This window comes from Mustela lutreola, chromosome 13 (genome assembly GCF_030435805.1).
Source record: "Mustela lutreola isolate mMusLut2 chromosome 13, mMusLut2.pri, whole genome shotgun sequence".
Classification (NCBI taxonomy): Eukaryota; Metazoa; Chordata; class Mammalia; order Carnivora; family Mustelidae; genus Mustela; species Mustela lutreola.
The window spans coordinates 18,511,568-18,523,641 of NC_081302.1; the positions used below are offsets into that span (position 1 = coordinate 18,511,568).

General features: G+C 42.3%; 1 protein-coding gene across 2 annotated transcripts in view; it reads right to left on the reverse strand.

Annotated features, from left to right (window-relative positions):
* Positions 1-11,092, reverse strand: part of GPC5 (glypican 5) — a 762,590-nt gene extending 751,498 nt beyond the window's left edge. For both annotated transcript variants that reach the window (XM_059144298.1, XM_059144300.1), the window contains exon 1: positions 10,522-11,092. In XM_059144298.1, coding sequence (XP_059000281.1) covers positions 10,522-10,990 — 469 coding nt within the window. In that variant the 5' untranslated portion in view covers positions 10,991-11,092. The remainder of the gene's footprint in view (positions 1-10,521) is intronic.
* Between the last annotated feature and the right edge of the window lie 982 nt (positions 11,093-12,074).

A 12,074-nucleotide genomic window follows, 5' to 3' on the forward strand; every position in this document is an offset into this window, starting at 1 on the left:
CTTTTCCCTTTTTCCGTATCATTCCTATTTCCTTCACCTTTTAAGTTGATCAAAAAAAAAAACTTTGTTAAAAATGACTTTTTTTCCCCCTAGAGTGAAATGTATTCCGAGGCTGGTGAGAACAGACTGTTAATCTCTTCATTTTATTGACCTACTTCAGTTTCAGCTCATTAAACACAGACATTTTCAATGATCAAAAGAAAATGAACCAAATGTAACTTGCTACAACCTTACTAAATAAGAGAGTTGCTCAAAAGGCAAATAAATCTGAACAGGTAATTTAATATTGACAATCTTCCATTTAAAGAATATATCTGTAATGAACAAGGACATCCAGAAATAATGTTTACATTCCTTTGATCAATGAAGGCACAGTCTTGGCTTATTATCAGACTCCTCGGTTCTTACCCCTCTCCCAAAAAAAATCTTGAAGAAATCATGAACTAAAGTCCCTTGAAACTGTAAGAAAAAGAAAAGCAAAAGACTATGAGCTCTAAAAAGATAGCTGCAAAGATAACTTAATTATATTGTCTATATACAATTACAAAAGCTAAAATAAATTTGATTATCATAGCACAGAGGAGAGAAAAAAAAATAGTCATTCAAACTCATTACCCTAATAAGAGTAATACACAATTTATAAAAGAAGAAAATGTTTACTGCCTTCTAAATATAATTGCATTTGAAACATAAATTTGAGTTCATTGTTGAACCATATCAAAATATCTGTGTCTCATTAGCACTGATTTAAATAATCCTTCTATTTAGGTAGAATTTCCTAATACCTCTTCTCAGATATCCTAAATAAATAACCAACTACACTTCATACAGAAAAAAAAAATTTTTCAAAGTATTATTGAAAGATATTCTAAAGACTAAGTAAATATTTCTAAAATTGGAATTGTTGGAAATAGTTTAGACACAGTTTACCTGTTACCATATATCATGTTTTGTGATTTAGCAGGAATTATATTTTTGCTTATCCTGGAAGGCCTGGTCTCTCTACTTAGTCTGCACGGAGTCTGGACCCCAATCTGATATCTTTTAACAATCTTCCTAGCTCAGGAATGACTCCATAAATAAGGGATAGGTGCTTTACTCCCAACATGGAATTAACAAGGGTGGGAGATGAGAAAACAGAATCATTTTCTAGTTCCTTAAATTTCCTCACAGAAAGAAACCACTTTGAAAGAAAAAAAAGGGGGGGGGGGGTAGAAAAAATCAAATAAAACACAAACCCATCAATCCAGAGCCAAATATAAATTATATTTGGTCACCTTATCTTTCTCCATCCTCCCAACAAGAGACGAATTAATGCTCGAAGTCAGATCAGTCACTGTCTACATGAAGATAAAAACTGAGTAAATGAATCCCTTAAACATCAAATAATCTTCCTTTACTTCCAGGACATTTGAGGAAACTTTCTTCCAGACATTTGTTCGGCAACTCATTTTTTCCATTTCAAAAATATTTGATAATGTAAATTAAAATTCCTTTAAGTTTAAACTTAAAAAAACTGGGTCACTTTATAGAATTTGTGGCAGAGGTACATAAGAAAACACTGACTCCTGGAAAATAATTCACTCAACAACACAACTGAGCCCAGATCAGAAGGTTTTTTTTAAAACCTCACCTCCTACATTTCCCATTGTTAATAGTAAGCATAGGAAACTATGTAAAGACCGTAGACAGAGTATGTTAGGTAAGTACACATCTAAGATTAATTCTACAAATCAAAATGTATTTCTTGATTTTGGCCTAACCACAGAACATTAAGATATGCCGATCACGGACTTTACTCTCAAATAGCCTACAGTCAAGCAGAGGGAAAGAAATATATTCAAAATCACCATTACTGCTTTGAGTCTCTACCTACATGAGAAATAAATATTGGTCCCTATGTGGTAGATTTGAGGATTCCAAGGATGATCAAGGCCCAGAAAGGACCTCGAGATGGTGGCAGGAGACGGTGAGCTTTATGGGGCTGTCCCTCACAGTAGGAGACCCCTCCCCCAGGCCCCATAACACAGGGGCACCACCTAGAAGAGGAAGACGACAGGGAGACTCCCAGGAGAGAGGGGAGCAGTGGAAGGCGCTCACGTATCCCCTAGCTCGGAGAAATGGCTCAGTAGCAAGATGAGAAGTTTCTGAATCTGAGAACTTCCAAAGGCAGCAGTGGCTTGGGTGTTTCATAGCCCCCAAGTGTGTTTTAAGCATGGTGGGCCAATGATGGGAGCAGTATGCGAAGCAAGCAGGCTCTAAGCGACTAAAAATATGCTGATTTGAGTTATATTTAAAGCAACTGGATGTGTAAAAATTTGAATTTGGCCCTCGAGGGCTCTGGGCTAATCATCTTGACCTGACGTGAAGAAGTAAAAATCACAGGGCACAGGGCCATCTTGAACCCATTTACACAACACCGGAAAACTTGAGAAATATCATGATGTAGAGATAGCAGAATCTTAGATAGACGGGCTATCCATCTGTGGACTGACTCCTAGAGTTTAATGTAAGAATCAGAGAGGTTCAGAGGATGTAGCAAAGTCTTCAACAAATATTTCAAGGGGCGCCTGGGTGGCTCAGTGGATTAAAGCCTCTGCCTTCGGCTCAGGTCATGATCCTAGGGTCCTGGGATCAAGCCCCACATCGGGCTCTCTGCTCAGCAGGGAGCCTGCTTCCCTCTCTCTCTCTCTCTGCCTGCCTCTCAGCCTACTTGTGATCTCTGTCTGTCAAATAAATAAATAAAATCTTAAAAAAACAAAATTTCAAGTCTTAGTCCACATCAGACACTCCTGTAGGCAGCCAAAGAGAACCTTCCATGAATAAGGCAGCCAGTAGCACCGGCAACATAACAGACAGGGCCCGTGCCAACTGCGAATGCAGAATTCGGTTTGCACTGCAAGATGGTAAGCGCAGAACATTAAACCATTAAACCTTCTGAGGGTGGGACCCTGTGTGAGTGCCCAGGTGACACGTCCACGAACCTGGCCTTGGCAGATGTGTTCTCTGTTCTCATCATGCACACCGTCTAGTGGTGACAGAGCAATAATAAAAACAAAGAAAAAACATATGGCACCATGAAAGAAAGATGGGGATTATACAGTAATAACTGGGGGAACAGAGTCCAATGAACTTTGAGAAAAGCCTCTCCAAAGAGCTGACATTGCAACCGAGACCTGAGCCAGGCAGCTACATAATGTGCGTGTGTGAAAGAGCTATAGGTTGGACAGTTTATGCCAATGGTTCTCAACCAGGTAATGCAAAGAGTTACTGGTGGTTATTTCTGGATGGTAAATTTTGCTTTCTTTGTACTTTTCAGTACTTTGAATATTCAAGAGAATGAGTATTCTTTCATAAAAACATGAAAGTACAAAATCTCATTTTCTTTCTATGAAAGTGCATTATGCATTCAACTTACGTAGCAGCCATATGTGAACTTGATATGGCTAATCAAAGACCTAGAGGGGATTATGCTAAGTGAAATAAGTCAGACAGAGAAAGACAAATACTGGATGTACTGGGTGATTTTACTTATATGTGAAATTTTTTTTAAAAATGAAAAGACAAAACAAAGAGAAGCAGACTCATACATGCAAGAAACAAACTGTTGGTTACCAGAGTGGGGAGGGACTGGGGGATGGACGAAACAGATAAAGGGAATTAAGATGCTACAGTTTTGAGGCGCCTGGGTGGCTCAGTCAGTTAAGCGCTGCTTTCTGCTCAGGTCATGATCCCAGAGTCCTGGGATGGAGCCCACCTCAGTATCCCTGCTCCATGGGGAGCTTGCTTCTCCCTCTGTTTGCTCTGCCTGCTGCTCCCCCTGCTTGTGCTCTTTCTCTCTGTCAAATAAATAAAATCTATTAGAAGATTTAAAAAATTAATAATACAATTTTTAAAATATTCTACAGTTTTAAAATATGTAAGTCATGGGGATATAATGTACAACACAGGGAATATAGTCAATAATACCAAAATAATTTTTTATGGCCACAGATGATAACTAGCCTTATGGTGGGAATCATTTTATAATCTATAAAAATACCAAATCACTATGATTTACACCTGAAACTAACAGGATATTGCATGTCAATTATACTTCAATAAAAAATTAAAAATTAATTTAAAAATGTAAAATCTTACAAATAGTTTTTAAAAGAAACAGTAAGTGTTGGCAAGGATGTGAAGTAAAAGGAACCCTGGGGCACTGCTGGTGGGAATGCAAACTGGTACAGCCACTGTGGGAGACAGCATGGAGGTTCCCCCCAAAATTAAAAACAGAACTGCCCTATGATCCAATAATTGCACTACTGGGTATTTATCCAAAGAACAAGAAAACACCGTTCAAAATGATACATGCACCCCTGTTTTTACGGTAGCATTATTTATAATAGCCAGACTATGGAAGCAGTCCAAGTGTCCATCAAAGACGAGGTGATGTAAATACTGATGGAATATTATTTAGCCAGGAAAAAAAGAATGAAATCTTGCCATTTGCAACAACATGGATAGATCCAAAGAGTATGCTGTTAAGTGAAATAAGCCAGTTACAGAAAGACAAGCATCATATGATCTCACTCATCTGTGGAATTTAAGAAATAAAACAAAGGAAAAAGAAAAGAAAAAGGCAAACCAAAAAACAAACTCTTAACTAGAGAGAACAAAGAGACGGTTACCAGATTTTGGCGGGGGGGGGGGGGGGGGTATGGACAAAACAGGTGAAGGAGATTAAGAGTAAACATATCTTGCTGAGCACTGAGTAATATGGAATTGCTGAATCACTATATTGTACACCTGAAACTAATACAACACTATCTTAACTACACTGAAATTAAAATAAGTAATTTTTAAAATAATAGAATAATAACATTTTAAAAAAAGTTTTCCTATATACTGTGACTCAGAGAAGAATGACTAATCATGTTAAGGTGATTTCTAACAGGAGCATTAGTGAAATTTGAAATTTCTAAAGCTGAAAAGAGGAAGAATTGAGGACATAGTTGGTGTTGTCTTTTCTTCTGGACGAAGGTCAAGCTTTTGTAAAAGAAAGGTAATTAATGGAAAATGGCTATTCTCTATTAAAAGTAAAGCTATTGTTACTTACCGAACCAGAATAGGCACCACAGTCACAACCTATTCCAACAAAGCATATCACTGAAGTCTTTCATGACCCCATTTTAAGGTTTATGGTTTCTTCAACAGTTATACCAAGAGACCACTGATTTACAAATCATTTCTGTTTAAGAGAGGCCTCTGTTTGTTGGAATGCTGCTGTTGGTATTACACCAGTTAATGACAAAATAAATGTCACAGACTCAGAGGGTCTTCTTATCAGACCTGGAAAGTAAGTTATACACACGCACATGTGTGCACGCACGCGATAAAAATCATATTTCAGAAAGCCCTGGGCAAGTTGGAAACTGGAGAAGAATGATAAAATGTTATTCTTAAGTTCTCCAAACTGCACCTCTCCTAAAGCCAATTATACAAATACAAGATGTTGGACACTTGGAAGACAGGAACCTACATTGTGGGATGGAGGGAGAAAGGGGACACACACAGCATTTATACTTGCTAGTGAGCTGAGTGTGAGCTGAGTGAGGAATCGGGTGTGATTAGTGCACGTCAGGCCCTGAAAGAGCAGTCATACTCCATGCCTTAAGAGTAGAAAACACTACTCTCTGTGACCATAAAGCTCTAAAGGCCTGGATAAAAATGGCACACCTGATTGTCACAGCCACCAACGCACACACTCAGTTTTGCAGAGGAGATAGTACAACTGCGCTGACAATGAACCAAGCCGATGTTTACAAGTCAACCGGACAACATGCACAGACTCAGAGAGCAACCATGGGACAAGGCCACCAGGGACCTGTGAGAGGCAGGAAGGCCACCAGGACACTCTGCAACCTCAAAAATGACTCAACAGCCCCCTCTTCTGACCAAAAAGAGAGATGCCACTTCTTCCATAATGACAACTATCCCCACCTTAACCCTGCTAGCCCCTAAACAAATTGTAAAAATCCCCAGTTCCTGAACTGCCCTGCTTCATTCAACAGTCCTTGATACCAATTAACACAAGCCCAAGTCTTCGAAAAAGCCCCTCCCTGGGGGCCCTTCAGCAAGACACCAAGAGTTCCTGTGCTGAGTGATGGCCCTTGCTGCAGAAACCAAATGGAGCCTACTTTGTTTGATTATAGGGCTGTTTCTGGTGGGTTGGGGTGGACGGGCTTCAACACAGACCAATCCTGATGTTAATATTCTGCCCCGGCATCAGACCATGGGTCCCTTTTATGACTCAGGAAATGTGATCACCACAACTATGTTCCTTAAGTAGCAGAAAGGGCTAAATTCATGAGAAACAAGAGTTCCAGTTTGAGATTACAATCAATGAATGACTATGGCCACCAGCCAGTTAACTGTATAAATCCCTAAACCATCCTATAGGCGCTACTTTGCCTCCCTGAATCCAGACAGCAGAGCTAAGACGGTGGTAGTAGTAGTAGCTATGGGCACTGCAGCTAGCTACAACACAGCTGTTCCTCAGTGTCCATTAGTTCATGGAAATACATATATAATCATATTTTTTTTTACCATATCCTAATAAAAACCATTTAGATAGGTTTCTTTCTTAGAGTTTCCATTAGCTCATGAACAGAAACAAAATATTCACTATAACCTAATAAATTCCATTTTGAATAGAAAATTACTTCCCAATTTTAAAAACAATCATTTATGACCAAAACAAACAAACAAACAAACAAACCTATTTGGGGGGTATAGCTCAGAGGTAGAGCATTTGACTGCAAAAAAAACCTATTTATCATAAAAACATCGTCTGATGTCTAGAGATCTAAAACTAAAATTTCACCCTTAAAGGCCACATCTAATTAAAACTTTAAGACACTAAATAAAAAAACTAGAATGACCACAGCACATTTAGTGAGCACTTACTGTGTGCATTTGTGCTCTTCTGCACACACACACATTATTTCATGTCATCTAAGAACTAATATTCTCATCTCACAGCTGACAAAACAGAGGTTCGAAGGTCATAACCAATTAACCGAGGTCCCAAGCTACAAGGGGGCAGAATCAAGTTTTGAAACCCAAGGCCTGTAATTCCAGATTCCAAGGTTACCAAGTAGATTGTTTCTACTGGGTGTGAAAATGAATCAACAACGTCCTTGAAACAATTATAAGACTGGATCTTAAGGAAACCAGTTTAAAAACTACAGCTACACAACACTAAAGTGTCCTTTACAATTAGAATTTCATTTTGCCACATCCAGTTTATTTTTATTATCCCATTTATGGGCCAAAGCTCCCAAGAAAAAGTTATTTTTCACAAACTACTCCTTGTACCAATGAACTTCCGTTTTAAAACCAGTTGGCATATAAATTACCTGAATATAGTCCTGGATTTTTTTTATGAGCTTCTCCGCTCTGAATTACCTTCTTGAAAAAGGGAAAGAATGCAAGTGTGAACAATGAATGTGTGAAGAGAATTTCAATGGGAAGGCATTATCCCTCCTCCCCAATAAATAAAATAAAAATAAAAGGACTTTTAAAAGACACACTAAGCTTTGTTGTTTTTTTCTCTCGAATAAAATAAACAAGAGCAAAGGGCACCTTGACTACTACTTAGGAAATAAAATCAGAATGCAGGGAAATCTGTAATGCTAATCACATTTACACCTTCTCTCCTTTTTTACATTTCTCATCCAACATCCTTAGAAGCTCAATAGGCTTAAAAGAATTGGAGCAGGGTAGAGAACAAAGGTGAGGAGAATCTGAGAAATGACTTCAATGGCTGTTCTCACCGTTTTTAATAATTCCAAATTGAGTAACATAGTGCTCAAAAGATACAAAAGTCACAAATGTAGGAAGAAACTATAGAAAGTTGTTCTACCTGCTTATATTATAAAATGGGATTCTGACTAGACCTCTCAGGAATTAACCACTTGTAGACAGTAAATAAAGAAAACACACACACACACACACACACACACACACACACACACACTTTTCAAGGAAACAAGTATCAGATTTAAATGTATTAGTTTTGGGGGTTTTTTTTGGGGGGGGTACCTCAGGACCTTGAGATCATGACCTGAGCTAAAATCAAGAATCCGACGCTTAACTGACTGAGCCACCCAGGCACCCCCTAAATGTATTAGCTTCTGTCAGTGAAAGCCCATACGCCAAATAAATACATTTATTACAAGGAATAACAATATCTGTATTTTTATATGGAAATGACCAGGTATATTAACTATTGTTCTCTCTTGAGATGGAGGATGACGTTAGACAGTAAGATACCCAACTGCTATCCTCAATCAAGCTAATGTTATAGATCATATACAAATACAAAAATAGAGCAAAGCAGTTACAAAGCACATCGTCTATGTGTGGTTTGCTCAGTTTGGGAATGAGATTGTTACAGTGGGAAGAAGAGAAGTATCAATGTCAAAAGAAATAGTTTAATATTTTATTTAATTATTCAAATAAAGCAATCACTAACAATACGGAGCCAAGAATGATTCTAATCAAGGGGATTCTAATTCAGAATAATACTTTCATGTGACTTTTTCTTAATGCAAATATCAAAAGAATTTAACCCTTCTTCCATCAGCTCCACTGATGTCCCTAAGTGCAACCCCACAGAGCCCCTTTCCTTGGTACTGCTATGATTCCCCCATCATGGTAAGCCACAGATAAAGGAAGGTCTAGCAACAGGGAAGCAAGCCAGAATGTCATAGAAAAGAAGGTGCATCCCATCCTGGCTCTTTGTTAGGGGTCATGGGTATCAAATGCAAATAAGGACACTACCTCCTTCTCTAGAGGGCAGAGCTTCAGTTTCCTCTCACATCCTGGTAAAAAGGTCCCTCAGTGATTGATACTCTGGAAAGTTCCTCTACAAAAAACATGAAATACACACAAGGTTCTAGAAATGTAACACCTAATCGGTATGTTACATTCAGCAGGTACCAGAAATACTAAGATATGAGAAAGGCAAGGAAATCATGGCCTTACTGGGGAGCAGTCAACATTTCCTGAACATAGCAGCCAAAATTATGGCATTTCTGGGATAAAGTCTAATAATGCAGCTCAATGTCTTCACCCTGTCCACCTCCCCAACACAACTCCCATTTTAGTAGTATTAGCTACTGATAAGTGAGTTTTAGTTTTGTTTTTTTAATAAAAAGAATGTACTGATATACACCAATGTGCCCAAACTATTGAGGAGAAAACTGCCCTAAGCTGAGAATACCAACTGTCTTCTCTCAAATAGTATAGAAGCAGCACATAGTACTAAATAGACATTCAAATAAATACTTGAAATATTTCAAAAATTAAAGACTGGTCATGTAAACTAAAATGGATTCAGTGTTCCCAAATTCTCAGATTGTCCTTGTAAAATGACTGGGGAACTAGGTTCACCACCAGCAAAGCAATTAAGCAAGACAGCTACAGCTCCATAGTGCTAAAAGCAAGTCTCTTCGCCCTAAAAACTCGGGCAGAGGATGTAAATTCTAGACCCAAGCATCCTCTACAAATAATTTTTTTCAACCAATAAGATCACAGCATTCGTCTGTGCACTGACTTCACAGTCAGGGTGCACCGCATAGTACGATCTTAGCTTCAGACACCGCTTACTGCGTTTGACAACTAAGACCTCATCTCCCAGACCAAAGGTAAACTGGAAATCCCGCCAGCAGAAGGGAATTTGCGCGGCAGCGGTGGGAAGCAGGGGGTAAAGGTGCAGGCAAACTGCGTTGCAAGAAGCAGAATCTACACCCGCTACGCTCGCCGTGTTCTCTCCCCTTCAGTCTCTGCCATACGTCTCATCCATGCTTAGTGAGTGGCTTCCCCATACGTTCAATCTGATCGCCTGTTGCCGTCACACCTTGCAGGCGGTAAAACTACCCAGTTGGTCTGAGAGACGCACTGGGTAGTTCAGGTTCCCGCAAGGAGGGCGGCGTGCCAGGGCGCAGAGAGGCGGCTAAGGGTCATACCAGTGCGGGTGCACCGGTCCGCGTCCGAATTAAAAAGGAGACCGGCTGCCCATTCTCCAGCAAAGGAGAAGAACACGGGTTTGTATTTTTAGCATCAAACTTGGAGCGACTAACCCAACTCTGTCCACTGCACGAGAAAGCAGCAAACCGAGGCCCCCCGGCGGGGCAGTGGTGAAATTTCCACTCGCAACAGAAACGCAGTCAGGCCGCGCTGTCCCCAGCTGTCAGCTTTGCGGGCCTCTTCCAACATCAGCAGAGACTGCCGGAGCCAGCGGGGGCGGCCAATGCCCAGAGCCCAGCTCAGCCTCGGGCGGAGTCAGGGAGTCCCCGCACACCGAGCTGCCCCCCGAGGCCTCCCTAGGGTTCACGATGCCCGGCCGGAGTGCCTGAAAGGTCATCTGGCCACGAACAGCCACCTCGAGGGTGGGGAGCGCGGAGTCCCCGCTCAGGACGGCCCCGGCCCGCGCCCAGGCGCAACGCTCTGCGCCGGCCCGACGCGCCTCACCTGCCCGCGGCGAATCCGGCAGCCCCTTGACACCTCCCACCAGGCGCCACTGGAAAAGTTTCCGAACTTCTTCGCAGCTGGGCATGTCCTCGCTCCGAGCAGACCCAACGAGAGCCAAGAGGAGGAGACAGCAACAGCCCGCGCGCCAGGCCGGTGAGTCCATCATCGGTGTCCTCGTCGCCCCTTCCCACGCAGTGGACCCCACTGCCCCCGCGCGCCCTGCGTTGCAGGCGCTGGAAAACGCTCGGCGGTCGCGGTTCCCAGAAGGTGCAAGCTGGCGGCGGGCGCTCCGGGGCCGTTCCGGGACGCCGGCTTCACCTGGGGGCACTTGGCTTTCTCCCGGGGAGCCCCGAGGCTGGAACAGCAGAGTTCTCCGGCAGAGCGCCGCGAGGTCTCCGTCTCCGGCAGACGCGAGTTGGCGCAGCCCGGGGGAGGAAAACGGCTGGAGCCGCACGGAGCCCGCGAGCATCCGGCTCTGGCCACCGCCGCGGTAGCCGCGGGCTCAGCCAGCAGCCGCCAACCTGGGACGCGCCCGCCCGCCGCGCTCCGCGGGCAAGCCCCGCCCCTCCACGTTCCGCCCCGCGCCCAGGCTCCGCCCTCCCCACGCCACGCCCCCGGCGCGCCTCCCGCGGCTGCTCCCGCCTTCCCGCTGTCAACGCGGCCCCACGCAGGACGGACCTCGGGAGCCCGCTGCCTGGATCGAGGAAACGAAGGAATAAAACGAAAGCCCGGCCGCACTCTCGCAGTCCTTCCCGAGGAACGACCGTCTGATGAAAAGACGAGCGAGCGTAGGAAGAGGCTCCGAGAAGATCGGGGATGAGAAACACCAGCTGGAAGGAGGATGAAGTTCTTGGCTGGAAGTCGAGGTCTTCAGGGCACGGGCATTCCTGTCGAAATTGTGTGAAATAGGATCTGGGCACACACCAAGGGCAAAACCTACACAGGGGAAGATCCCAACCGAGAAGCTTGATCGCATTCACGAGGTTTTAAGACGATCCATGAGAAGTTAACTTTTTTAAAAATTGGTTTGTGTTACTGCCTTGGAACATTTTTCTGTAACATTAACTGACTCCGAGAGAATTTAGAGATCATAAGAATTACATTCAAACATCATCAGGCTCTTCTTATCACAGTAGAGTCCGGTTTGGTCTCTCGTCAAACTTCAGCATTGTATTTTACTTCAGTACTTCGTATCTATCTGGGCCCTTCTGAGATGTATCACCCCTGGAATCTGTAAAAAAAAAAAAAAAAAAAAAAAAAAAAAAAACCCATTTCTCAAAGAACTTAGAGTGCTCAGGGGAGTTTCTAAAAAGGAAGATAGAAAAATGAAGACTTTAGGCAATTTAAAAATGACAAAGGAACTTTGTCAATTTACAATTTACAAAAAGAATACATTAGAAACCATACATCAGTGGGTCATGCACATTTTCTAAACGTGACTAACTCAACAGCCTGCGAGGGACAAGGGTCTTTTCGTCCACAGGCACCTGAAGGTACTACTCCTCCAGTCAAACAAAACTGCTTGAAAGCATCAGGCAGGGTGGACTATATAA